At 48.5% G+C, this 13,940-nt stretch overlaps 1 protein-coding gene across 2 annotated transcripts in view; it reads left to right on the plus strand.

Annotated features, from left to right (window-relative positions):
* The first annotated feature begins 276 nt into the window (after positions 1–276).
* Positions 277–13,940, plus strand: part of USP13 (ubiquitin specific peptidase 13) — a 118,381-nt gene continuing 104,717 nt past the window's right edge. For both annotated transcript variants that reach the window (XM_054713755.1, XM_054713756.1), the window contains exon 1: positions 277–523. In XM_054713755.1, the coding sequence (XP_054569730.1) occupies positions 356–523 (168 nt within the window). In that variant the 5' untranslated portion in view covers positions 277–355. The remainder of the gene's footprint in view (positions 524–13,940) is intronic.

A 13,940-nucleotide genomic window follows, 5' to 3' on the forward strand; every position in this document is an offset into this window, starting at 1 on the left:
GGCCCACCCCGGGCTCCCAAGCCGACGCCCGAGGGCGAGCCCTCCGCCCCGCGCCGCGGAGCCCGCCCGGCCCAGGGCCCCTCGCCAGCGCCCCCTCCCCGGCACGCTGCGGCTGGCGCTCCCCTGCGCCCCGCCTGACGCTGCAGCTGGGCCCGCGATTCGCCATTGGATTAAAAATAGCAGCGTCCCCCCAGCCCCGCCCGCTGGCCCCAGGGTCCCGGTGCCCGCTCCCGCCCCGCGGCCCGCTCTCCCCGCCCGCCGCAGCTTGGCTCCGATCGCCCGCGCAGCCCGCCGCCGCCGCCGCGGGCAGACCCAGCTCCGCTCGGCTCGGCTCGGCTCGGCGCGCGCCGCGGCCATGCAGCGCCGGGGCGCCCTGTTCGGCGTGCCGGGTGGCAGCGGCAGCAGGAAGATGGCTGCAGGGGACATCGGCGAGCTGCTGGTGCCCCACATGCCCACGATCCGCGTGCCCAGGTCCGGGGACAGGGTCTACAAGACCGAATGCGCCTTCTCCTACGACTCGCCGGTGAGTGAGGCTGGGCTGCGCTCCCGGCGCCCCGGGGGAGGTCGCGGTGCGGGCGGCCTGGGCGGCTGCGAGCCGGGGAACTGGGCGGCACGTGAAGCGGGCGGGGAAGATGCGCAGTGGCCGCCGGGGATCTCCTCCTCCGGGCGGCGGAGTTGGCTCCGGGGGACTGCAGTTCGGCGAGCGCTTCGTGAGTGCCTGCTGGGGACTGGGCGCTGCCTGCAGCCCAGGGTTGGGTCGCCAGGGGGTTCTGCTCCGCCAGCCTTCCTAGGCTGGCAGGGCCTCCAGCTCCGCCACCGTTTGGAAGATGGAATGGAAGAGTCTCCTGATCCGAACTGCACGGCGCAGAGGGTTCGCCTCCTGGAGGCGAGAGCGCAGGGCGCGTAGGTGGACGGATGGATTCCCTTGGACACCCACAGCCTTTCTCTGGGACCGGTAGCTTTGCCCAGGGATTCCCGCTCCTGGACAACCCCGATTTCCCCTTGGAGCTTTGCTGCCTCCACTTTCCATTTCTCCCCACTCCCTTTCTTTCCGTAAGAATGTCCGAAGAAACCTCTGGGACCTCTACTCGGGCGGCAGAAACAGGGAAATCTCCTGGATTATTATGGTTGTCTTAAACCTCTTCCCTTTCCCCTTTAAGTGAGTCACTTGGACTGAAATGCACTCGTATAAATGATTAAAAGTTCAATCTCGAGTCGTGACCTCGGAGACTGGAGGGGGAAGTAAAGACGGATGCCTGCCTTCCACCCAGGACACTGATGGTGGTTTTCACCAGGTCGTATGTATGTGTGTGTGAGAAGGGAAAGGAGAGCGAATGTCCCTTTCAGGAGTCAAAATGGGCTTCGAAGTGACTCAGCTGTCTGGCGTTTATCATGTCTTTCTGAGGACCAGGTTATTTTTATCCACCCACTTTAGATCTCATGTGTCACCCTGCAGATCCCAGTGCAACTGGGAGGTGCCTGGATCGGAGGGGCTGAGGCCGGTTTCACAAGAGTCGAACACATTTTATTCATGTTCAGTAGAGTGTTGTTGGAGGAAAGACAACCACCACCCAATGAGTGGCTCATTTTCCGAAGTATCTGGTGGGTTACTTGGCTGATTTCAAAGCACGTCCGTTGGTATACCGTGGAGCACCAGGGTTCATATCCTCTCTGTGACGTTCAGTTTTCCCTTTATGCTAATTCCAGATCATTTGGGGGGTAAAAATCTCACTTATTTGTTCATTACTTATTTTCTTTTTCTTTCGAAAAGGTCTGTGCAGAGTGGAATGAAACGGTTGTGTTTAATACTTAGCATATTGTGGTCACACTATTTAAAGTGATTGTCAGCAGTGGCATTAAATTCTGTTATCCACAGCGTATTTGAAAATTTCAGATGTTGTGTCCAGTGCCGGGCAGGTTCCCACTAATAGCTCCTAAGGGTGCAGAAGGATGGTCTTCACTGAAGCAACTGACAGGTTGTGAACTCCAGGAAGAAAAAAGTGGCCTAAAAAAGTCTTTTAGGAGAGCACAACGTGTCAACTGGGTAAAACTACTTTTTCTGTGTTTGGTGAGGGTTGGCTTTCAAAATTTTTTTTACAAATTTTTCATTGGCGATCTTTACCTCATTGTATAGTGTATAGCAGGTGTGAAAAAGCTGACGGTTTAAATTCACTTCTACAAATAGTTATTGGGAGCTTACTGTGTGCCAAACCCTGTTCTAGAAGCATCTTGTCCGATGTAAAATGATGATTTCATTCATTCCTTGGGGAAGACTGGGCTTATTTACAAGGCCGATGAATCAGTATATTTTGTTTTCTGTTTCGGGGAGGAAGAGGAAGAGGATTTTATAACAAGTTTTACTAAAGCACAGTGCATGATGATGTGAGCTCTTTCCCTATGGTAGTTACTTAACACTTCATCATGAACCAAGCAAGGTTTCTTGAGCACCTACTATGTGCCAACTCATATAGGCATGGCTGTAAGAATTTTACAGAGCAAAATGCCTCGGTGCCAAACACACCAGAAACTTTAATCCTCAAGTATTATAGGATTGTTGTAGAGAAAAGACCAAAAAATCATTAAAAAAAAAAAAGAGTAATCCTTGCATTGGATACTTTTAAAAAAGGTCATAGATAAAGATGGATAGAAATAAAGGAGACCAGCATTCCAAACAAGGTAAATCACATGTGTAAACACACAAAGTGTGAACATTATTTTCTTATTTGCTTGTAATGTATTTGGAAGGAAAATATTGATTTAACAAGAAGTGAGTGGAATAGTTCCTAGAACAGGATCTTGATTTTATGTACATGTAGTCAGTTATGGAAAGCTACTTAAAGTAATGTGATTTACACTGGTGTTAGAGGAAGACTGAATTGATAAACTTTTCTTATGTATCTAGCTTTGCTGTGCTTCACCTTTTTGGGGTGTGAGTATTGAGTAGGATGGTATGATAACTCATTTTAGTATCCCTGTCCTTCCATTCTTTTTTAAAAAATATATGTTTTTATTAATTTCAGAGAGAGAGAAAGGGAGAGGGAGAGAGTTAGAAACATCAATGATGAGAGAGAATCATCAGTTGGCTGCCTCCTGTACGTCCCCTACTGGGGATCGAGCCCACAACTGGGAATGGAACCATGTCCTCCTGGTTCATTGGGTCGATGCTCAACCACTGAGCCACATGGGCCAGGCCCTGTCCTTTCTTTCTTCTCACCTTCTAGGGCTTAGCACAAAGCAGGTGCTCAGTAACAGTTCTTCGGGGATGAGTGCGAATTTGTATTTTCATCTGCTAATTTGGTTTCATCCCAGACCCACTTTGCTACCTCAACCTGTAGGTTCACCTCTCCAGGACTTGGCTCACCTTGCAAGATCTGTCATGTGACCTTCCTGGAGAGTGGGGACTATGCATCTTCGTGTCCTCAGTAGCCTGCCCAGCATCTGGTCTAAATACCAGGAACTCAATGAATGTCTAGGAAATGTATGAACTACATGTGGTGACAGGTTCTGAAAATGGTAAGGACACAACAGATAGGAAACTTTGGGAAAGGAATCATGGGGGAATTATGTAGAATGTGGTAACTTCATTGATTATGGGGTATAGGATTCAGACAGGCAGAATCCTAGCTCTGTCACACAGCTCTGTAACTTGTATCTGCCTCAGTTTCTCCATCTGTGAAATGGGGCCAATAGTGGAACCTACCTTATGGTGTTGTTTTGCGGATTAAATAAATTCATATGTGAAGTGTGCCTGGCCAATTGGTAATCATTATGGAAAGGTAAGAAAGTGATTAAGAAAGTCAGTCACGGTTGGAAGCCTGAGTGTTTGGATGTCAGGGGTTATGCAGAAAGTTTCATGTGGTTACGTGGGGAAATTGGTTCACACTTCTGCTCACAAGTCGTCAGGGACCACCGTGTAAAGTCTCCTCCATCCCCTGTCCTGTTGAGCCCCTCCTTCACCGCAGTGAGCTTTGTCCCACCTCTCCTCAGCTTCCAGGTTGCCAGCTCCCAGCAGGCCAGTCTCGAGGTCTTCAACGCATGAGGTTCATTTCCTTTTCCAGGACCATCTTTCAGGGCTTCCTCACCTTTCCCTTTCTGCTTCAGACTTGGTCCTTTCCTCTGGAGCCTCTGTTGTTACTTAGAGTCTGTGTCATCACCACAGCAGTAAGTTATAGTCTGACTTCCATAGTTTGTCATTCTTCCCTCCCTCCCTCCCTCCCTCCTTCCCTCCCTCCCTCCCTCCCTCCCTCCCTCCCTCCCTCCCTCCCTCCCTTCCTTCCTTCCTTCCTTCCTTCCTTCCTTTCTTTCCCATTTAGCTGGTAGTTTTAAAGCGTCGACTAGGTATGAAGCCTCTTTCCAAGCACCTGGTACGGGAGGAGCTGGGCCACTCTCGTGTTTATATGCCCCCTCCCCACCTGTCTCGGGTGGAGAGCTTATCTTAAGCCTGGTCTTAGCTGGGTCAACTGAAAGATGGAGAGCAGGGCTTAGGCCCAGGCAGTTTATTTTGGAAAGGTATCCCAGGGAACAGCAGTGGAAGAACATCCAAGGGAACAGTGACAAAGGGAAGGGAGGAAAGACAATCCAAGAGTGACTGAGTGAGCCGGCTACCACGGTGGCCAGTCGTGCCTAAGCCGGGCGGGGACTCTGGGAAACTGTTGAGTGTACCTCCTCACCCTCCACCTGGGTCACGGAAGAGGGGAGTTTTATGCACTGGCTCCCGTGGCCCGTTGGTCAAGGGTGCGCCAGGGGTGAAGCGCCCTCACTCTTCCAGGTGGGTGTTGGTGCGGGAGGGGCTGAGCTGGCAGCAGCTGGGAAGGTGGAGATCCTGGTGCAGTGAGGCTAAGACGGCAGGTCACACCTGCTGGGCAAGCAGCTATACACCAAAAAGGTGGCCCGAGAGGATGTGAGAGCAGCATAATGAGTGCCCCACACCTCTTCTTCCCTCCCAGCATCGATCAGCACTGTGTTTTTTGTTTTTTTAAAAAATATATATTTTTATTGATTTTTTTACAGAGAGGAAGAAAGAGGGATAGAGAGTTAGAAACATCAATCAGCTGCCTCTTGCACACCCCTTACTGGGGTTGTGCCCACAACCAAGGTACATGCCCTTGACCGGAATCGAACCTGGGACCTTTCAGTCCACAGGCTGACACTCTATCCACTGAGCCAAACCAGTTTTGGCAATCTGCACTGTTTTGTAAAAGGGAGTTTCCCCCATTCTCCAAAGCTCCGAGAGCTCTGGGTGATGTTGAGATATCACTGTTGGTTCTTTGCTTTCCTGGGAGTCTTTGCCAAACTCTGGTGGACGGGGCCTCATGGGAATGGCTGGTTTAGATATGCGTTGGGAAAGGCTTTGCTGTCATCTACTTGTAGGAAAACTTCCTATTAGGGGCTCAGTGAATCCTTCTGTGATATTGTTGATTTGTTATAAGGAACGTACTGTATATTTGGTCTTTGTTCCTGGCACAGAGTTCCTAAAACTCTTGGAGTTTCCTAAGCGATAAGAGGCAAGAAGGTGTTATTTGTTATTCATGACAAGCCCCTTTCAACCACACCTGTAACCACCGTTCTATTTCCTGTCTCTATTCTAGGCCCCTCATGTAAGTGGGATCCCACAGTATTTGTCCTTTTGTGTCTGGCTTTTTTCACTTAGCATATCTTCAAGGTCCATCCATGTTGTAGTATGTATTAGAATTCCCTTCCACCTTTTGGCTGTGATGAATAAAGCTGCTATGATCATTGGTGTATAAGTCCCTGTTGGAGTCCCTGTAGAATCTGTGCTTTTTACTGTTGTGTTATGCATGCTGCCTTCTGGGCAATGAGACTTGCCGTGACAGTGCTTACTCGGAGGGGAAAAATAATTTAATTTAGGATCTATGCAGAAAAATCATCATCCTAATGGATAAACAGAAACTGATATAAGATAGTAAAGTAAAATTTAGGAAGCACAGATTTTTTTTTTTTAAGTGAAAACCTAAACTAAGCCTAATTAGTTTCACATATCAAAAGTTCCCTGCCCAGCCCTGGCTGGTGTGCTCAGTGGTTAGAACATCAGCCCTGGAACCAAGGGGTCTCGGGTTCAATTCCCCTTCAAGGGCATGTACCTGGGTTGCAGATTTGATACCTGGTCCTGGTCAGGGTGTGTGCGGGAAGGCAACTAACTGATGTATCTCTCTCATATCTCTCTCTCTCTCTCTCTCTCTCTCTCTCTCTCTCTCTCTCTCTCTTATCTCTCTCACCTCTCTTTCCCTTGTCTACTTTCACCCTCCCTCCTTTCTACTCTCTCTAAAATCAATGGAAAAAATATCCTGGGTGAGTATTAACCAAAAAAAAAAAAAAAAAGTTCCCTGCTCAAAGCAGCTAACTAAAAAGTTGTTTCATAACAATGATTCTCAAGCTCTTTGGCCCCTTTTATACTCTTAAATATTTTTGAAGACCTAGAAATTAAGACAGAAAAATTTAAAACAACTTCCATTGCATTAGCTATTCGAGTGGTGATGTCATCATATGTCATGATGACTCTTGAAAAATGCCACTGTGTGCTCATGAGAGAATGGGATTGAAAAAGACAAATAAATTCACCTTATGAAAACAGGTTGACCTTGCAGAGTACTTGAAGGGTCTTGGGGGCATCACCTGGTTCCAAGGTCATACTTTGAAAACCAAAGTTCTAGAGTTTAGTCAAGAAAAGTACAACTGGTTCCTCCAGTGACATACCCCACCTCATTGCGGCATTTATGGGGTCAAATTTTCACATGTGTGGTGATTGAATAATTGGTTGCTAATCTTTGCTCAACCAGAAATGTTATGTCTCATACATTCTTTTTTTAAACAAATTTATGTATTGATTTTCAGAGAGAGAGGAAGGGAGAGAGAGAGACACATCAACTTGTTGTTCCATGGATTTATGCATCCATTGGTGGCTCCTTATATGACCGAGGATCGAACCCACAACCTGGCATATCAGGATGACACTCTAACCAACTGAACTACCCGGCCAGGGCTCATACATTCTTTTTGGAGCAAATTAAAATGTAGAGAATTTGACTCCTTTTGAAAAAATTTGCAGCTACTTGGACTGGGAATTGTTGGCTCTTTCAGAGGTGAGAATTCTTTATTCTGTTGACTGTGAGCTTCACTGTAGTGTGATCTGGCTGGGCTGTTACTTTGGGGAGCCTAGACTTTGAGCATCATGACTTTTTCCCTTTGACCATTGGTTAGGAGACCTTTGCCCTCTCTCGCTTGGGAGGTGAAAGTCTGTCTGGCAGCACCCAGGGAGCCCAGTAGGAAGAGGACGAGGATGGCTCAGCATCTGCATACTGGTACTGGTGGGGTAGTGTCTTCTGGTTCTCAACCCTATCCCTGTTTTGTTAAGCTTTTTCCTGTGTTGCAGGGGCTGGGAAGCTGGACACCTTTGATAGAAGGATTTTGATTTTGAATCTGCCAGTGAGAGATTCGGAAGGTAAAGAGAAGAAGCCATGATTGCTATTGCGGCTGTGGCACGTGGCAGGCGTGGGATTTTCCTTGTTCTTGTGGGACTCAGAGCCACCTCAGCCATGGGGAGGCTGGGATCATCTGTGCAGTTTTTTGTGATGCGTGTGCTTCCTGGTTTCCAGAACATGAGTGGTGGTTTCTCTGCCCCTGGCTCTCACAGCTCCTCCCAGGATTTTGTAAGCCTCCAATTCCCTGCATTAAATCCCTTCCTGCCTGAAATGCCTAGAATGGTTTGTCTTTTCTAACTAGATCTGGACCAATACACATATATTACACCCACATCTCCAAGTCCCTGTGTATTCAGCATGGAGCCCCTATTCGTAATCGAGCCCAGTGTCCCACACACCTGAGTCCTTTGTTTCTACCTGCTTTAGAAGAAATCTCCAGTAGTTGGTTGATGTGGGAAGGACTGCTTGGTCTGGAGGAGAGCTTTGGGGCTGTGACTGCTACCTAGACAGATTTCCGACCCTTCCTCTTTCTTTAGTCCCTGTTTTACCCCAAATTCCAGAGTTCCCCGGGGCTGTTCGTTCTGGAGTCTTTTGGAAGTTCTGTGGTGTAGGTCAGATTTTATCCTGGCTTTCTATGCCATGGGCTTGGAATCCAGCTTTGTCAGCTTGTCTGAGTCTTTTTAGCACTTACCCATCTGCAGTCCACGTCCCAGATTTTGTTGCTGTGGTTTATGTTTTCAAAAAATCCCTTTACTGTCCTTTTGTTTGTGTTTCATGAACAAGTGAAATTGATGTGTGAGTGTAGTCTGCCCTAGTTCCCTAGAGTCCCACTTTTCCAAACTAAAAGCAAGAAGTCACTCTGGTCTCTTTTTGGCAGTAATTACCGTTATAGTTGTCTCATTTTTCAAGTTCCGGGATGTAAGCGATGCTGCTGATCCTGTCAGGGAGCCTTTCTGAGAAAGTTTGTGATCTCAGCTTGTGTTGAGTCTGGAGGTGCAGCTCTGAATTCTGCTTCTACTCCCTGCCTGCGGCTGCCTGTGGCCGGGAACTCACCTACAGCTTCATCACCCTGCTGGGAGGTGTACAGTGCCATCCAGTCTCCCTCCCTCTCTTTAAAAAACTATGTAAATACACATAACACAAAGTTTAGTGGTATTAAGTACATTCTCATTGTTGTGCAACCATCACCACTATCCATCCCCAGACCTCTTTTCATCTTGCAGGACTGAAACTCTATATCCCTGATAATAATAACTCCCATCCCCTCCCCCTCTCCCCAGTCCCTGGCAACCACAAATCTGCTTTTCTCTGAATTTGGACTGCTCCAGGTACCTTATATAAGTGAGATCATACAGGATTTGTCCTTTTGTGACTGGTTTGTTTCACTTACCGTAAGTTGTTTTGAAAGTTCACATGTTGTAACGTGTTGGGATTTCCTCCTGTTTAAAGCAGAATAATATTCCATTGTCTGTGTGTACCGCATTTTGTTTATCCATTCATCTGTGGATGGACACTTGGGTTGCTTCCACCTTTTGGCTACGGTGAATGCTGCTGCTCTGAACCTGGGTGTACGTCCCTCTCTTTCACGCCACATCCCACTAGTGAGCAGGTGCCCAGGTCCCAGCAGAGCCTCCTTTCTCCTTCTCCACTGCCACCGTCCAGGCCCTCATCAGTCCTTGCCTGGACTCTTGCAGAAGCCTCTTAACTGACCACCTTGCCTCCCTTCCTGCCTGTCACACTGAACTCTTGGTTGTTTTTCTGAAACATGGGTCTTATCATGCCATTTTCCTGCGTAGAAATTTTCAAAGGCCCCATTCAGACTTTTCTAACACAGCACATGTTGCTCCAATTTACTTAGCCAGTGCCGTCCCTTAGCACCTGCCTTCTGCTTACATTCCGTTGGGCCCAAAAGATGTTGTGTCCTTCAGGTGCTCAGCCTGGACTGCCGTCTCCCAGCCCATCGCCCCTCCCCTCCCCACAGGAAAACCCTACCAGTCCTGAAACACCAGCTCGGGTATTTTTTGTGAGTGCCCCTCCCCCACTGCCCTGCTCCCCAGCTGAGTCAGACATTCATTTTCCTGTGCTTTCAAAACACTCTGTACATCTCTGTCAGGGTTGGGATATGATTGTTGAAGACATGGAAGAGCGGAGGGCTTTGAGAACGAAAGGGAAAAGAGTAGAGGACTGAAAGGCTGCCATTTGGGAACCTGTATCTGGTAGGCTACATCTGTTCTGTTCCTATTTTAAAAAAATCATCACCATATATTTTGGCATAAAAATGTTACTAAAAATAGCCAATATTGTATTTTTTTTAAATTTTATCACTAGAGGCCCGGTGCACGAATTTGTGCACGGGTGGGGTCCCTTGGCCTGGTCAGTGATCGGGGCCATGGGGGTGGGGACAGCTGGCCGTGGGAGGTTGGCCGGCCAGAGAGGTTGGCTATGGGAGCTCACTGACTACCAGGGGGGCAGCTCCTGTGTTGAGCGTCTGCCCCCTGGTGGTCAGTGCGCATCATAGCAACCGGTCGACTGGTTGGTCATTTGGTCGCTTAGGCTTTTATAGATATAGATATAGATGTTATCTGACAAGTCATAAACTCGACTCTTAAAAACCCAGGGAAACGTGTCTTGGGGATTTACCAAGTGTTTTGCATGTTGTGATTCTAGGTGTCCCAGGGGATATTGGTAGAAGTGATCACAGATGGTGTCCCTCAGTGAGATGACAAGAGGGCAGGTCCCTGTGGATGTAGCCCAGGCCTCTGTGCTGCTGCTCACGTTCAGTATTATGGGGGGGGGGGTGTCACCGAGGACTCCCTTGTCCCATGCACAGGGAAGATGTGCACAGGAGCACCTATTTTTAGGGTTAGAACAGCGGGACAATGCAGTAATGACAAGAATTTAATGAATCTGAACAGGCCACTAGATTAGAGATGTTGCTTGAGGTGCACAGTATGTGCTTCCTGTGATAATATTAAAAAGCAAACATTTTGTTTTGTACTTATTAGCAAGTATTAGTACTTAGTTAGAGCCTGGTACACCCAGCCCTGGGCTAGGTGCTGTAGGTGGTAGGGAGGGTGTGAGTATTTAGGAGGGAAGCAGAGGGTCACAAGAGGGGAGAATGACATGGCTCTCCCCTCCAATTTTCAGTGTCTATTATGAATCAAACAGTGTACTAGGTACTTTTATATATATTATCTCATGTACTTACAATAGGAATTGGCTTATAAGCGATAGTTAGTGGTGCTGCCCTGTTTTACAGTCGAGGAAACTAAGAGTCAGAGGTTAGGCAGGACTTGTTCTAAGACTGGGATGTGGCAGAAATGGGACTTAGCCCTGATGAGTCATGAAGCACATCTAGGGTATTTAAGTTTTAAACAGTGTGGCAAGGGGACAGCACAATGACAGTGGTTATTTAGTGTGGATGTTCTAGAAGTGGAATGAGGAATAGTTGGTGGGAGGTGTGGAGTCCTTGAACAGGAATTCAACTAGGAGTCTAGAGTAATATTGGAGGGGGTGTGCTTTCATTAGGGTGATGATAGTGGGGGTAGAAGTAGCTGGGTGGTGGGAATAAACTCAATAGAAATTGTCATGAACAGTGTGACCCAACTTAATGACGGAATATGCAGTGGGTGAAGGAGTGGGAGGAGGTAAAGGTGACTTCACACCTGTAGCTTGGGAGATGAAGTGAATCCAGGATGAGGAAGGTGAGCTGGTCAGATGCAAGTGGCCAAGTCCTGCCTGCCCGCTGGGACAGTTGGGGACTGGATGGAGCTTGGAGGTGAGGGTTCAGATTGCAGAGTCCGGCAGTCCCTAGTTTAGAGACCCGGGATTTGTGAATAGCTCTTCCTTGTGAAGGACCCCAGAGCCCCACCTCTTTGCTCCTGAGACATTTTCCCCTAAGTTGTAGAGGAAGCAGAGACTGGCACATGCCTCTCGCCCTCCCACCGACTGGCTCAATTCCCAGAGGAACTCAGGAGCCTGGGGCAGTATTTTTTCCAGGAGTTAGAAATTTGAACAGATAGTCATATTACACAAGTAGTTATAGATGGGATACATGTAAACTTTAATGTTTTATGATATAAAATCACTTTAGAGGAAATTTGCCCCATGTTAACCACATGGGTGATTGGCCAAGAGGTTGACTGTTCTTGTGAATTGCAACTATGAAAACTTTCTCCTAATCAAATCAAGTGTTGCTGTTTTTGTCCTGGCTAATTCCTTGGGTGTGGCTGTAAAGTGGTGAGCTGGACATAGATGTTTCTGTCCCCAACAATTCTTAGAAATAGGCTTGGCGATCTGCTAGTGGGATTGGTGGGTTGATTGGCCAGGAGGAAAGAGGACATAGGGGCTTGAAGGTAAGGAATGGGCCAAGGAGAGGGCAGGGGTGAAAGTAATTCCTATATTGTATCCTTTGGGAACAACTGCTGAATTGTTCCTTTGGACCCAGCGTTGGGCCTCCAGCCTGAAGCTCTGGGAGGAGCCTCGGCTGGTGTGGACTCTTTCTCCAGGCCCCGACCAGCAGAACAGGACCATGGACAGATCCAATGACCGGACCTACATTGATGAGGGTGGGTGGACTGTGGGGTTGCCAAACACTGCAGCTACTTCACCAGGGTCTGGGGGCCCCACACCTTGGGTCTTGTCAGGGAGCTGTCAGCCTGGGGCAGCCACCTCCCAGGGACTTCAGCTGCCTGAGTTTGGGGAGTGGAGCTGGTGGGGCCTGCTGAAGCCCCCTCCCCCTGCAGGAAAGCCTGGCAGGGCACCTGGCACAAGCTGCTTGAGAGGGGTGGCTCTCCTTTGCCTGTCCCTTCTATTTTCTTGGAATGAAACAACCTTGAAGAAAAAGAGGAAACTGCTCTTCCCCCCAGGCCCCCATGATGGTGTGGGCTAGCTCCTGCCACCAAAACGAGGTCTGCTTCTCAGTTGCTCCAATCAGCAGGTGGCGGGGACGGCAGACTGGCCTGGGTTCAAATCCCTCCACCCCTTTACGACTGAGTAGCAATATGACTTCAGCAAGTGCCTTAATTTCACTGGGCCTTGGCTTTCCTCTCTGTCGTAACCCCCTGCAGTATTGTTATCACATGACTGTACAGATCCCCAGTAAAGATCCACCTGCCCATCACCGAGACTTCCTGCTTCCCATCTCTTCAGTGGGCTTCAGTGGGAGGGATCCCTCCGAGAAGAAGGTCAAGTGGGATTTATATGGTCTTGGCTTTGCAAGAGAGACATGCTGTTCTTGGTAATTCTGTGTGAGGCTCTGCTCTGAGGGCCCGCCTGGGGCATGAGTATGTGCCGCCTCCTGAGGGGGCGGAGTGGGGCTGTTATTCATCCTCACGTCCGCCCCCTTGTGATGGGCTCTCATGGGTTAGCCTGCACACCGAGTCCTCATGTATAATGCAGCTTATCAGGGGAAATGCATCCTGAAGAGACCCATCTCTTTTAGAAAATGAGAAGACATGACCATAAAAGGTTTTTACCTTTGACAGGGTGGCCTCACAGTTCCTTTTCTGAGATGTAAGCTGGGAACCACTTCGATGCGTGCTGGCTTCATCTTAGCACTGCTGCGGACGCTCACCTAGTGCCTTCAGCCTCTGATGATTTCGGTTTTGCCCACCTGTCCTGTGAGCATTAATTATAGTAGCTGCTCTCCATGCCCTGCCTCAACCCTTGTTCCCCAGCTATTCGGTGACAGAGTCCTCATTGCTGCAAACACCCAGAGCAAGGATTTGGTTTTATACTTAGGAAACAAGTTAATAAATGATGCCTCAGAGGGACAGTGAATTTATATTGTGCCAAAGCCTAGCTGTTCAAACCCTGCCTTTAGCCTGTGCAGCTCTGAGGCGTAGGAGTCCTCTGCAGAGAGGGAGACCTCCAGGTTGGAGCAAGCTGGAAGAGCCATTGCATGAACATTTCTATTATTTCTTAACACTTCATGGCCACAGTATGCTTTATCAGTGTTCGGCAGAGGGGCGGACACCGCCTTGAGATGCTACGCATTTGCTATTTTCTACTTGGCTTGTATAGCCAAGTGTATTTCAGTGGATTTGCTGTTGAAACCAAAATTTTGGACTTTGCAAATATTGTATCTGGTAGTTCTGTTCTACTGGCCAACTGTTGAGTCTTTCCTTGAGCTCCGGAGGGCAAGGCTCTATTCCACATTTCCTTCTTTGGGTTGTGTCCTGGCTGCACTTGATCTGGAACCTGGTTTTACTTTCTTACGGCACATTTGCTTCCCATCTGCATGTGCTTAGTTTTTCATTTAAAAACCGTTGTCTGTTTGTTTTGCTCGAGAAGCGAGAATGTACTGGGGATCTGTACATTGGAATATTCATATCTACTATTCAGAGAGGGATGTGCCCGAGAGGCTGAATTAATAGGCAGATGGCTGCTTACTGAGAGCAAGGACTGAGCAGAGAGAGGTGGGCAGTCTTGTGAGGCACTGAGTCAAAGCAGTTAGGAGTTGTCCTTGTCTTGGCCCTTTTCCACACAGCGCCACATCTC

Source organism: Eptesicus fuscus, chromosome 3, assembly GCF_027574615.1.
Source record: "Eptesicus fuscus isolate TK198812 chromosome 3, DD_ASM_mEF_20220401, whole genome shotgun sequence".
In the NCBI taxonomy this organism is placed as follows: domain Eukaryota; kingdom Metazoa; phylum Chordata; class Mammalia; order Chiroptera; family Vespertilionidae; genus Eptesicus; species Eptesicus fuscus.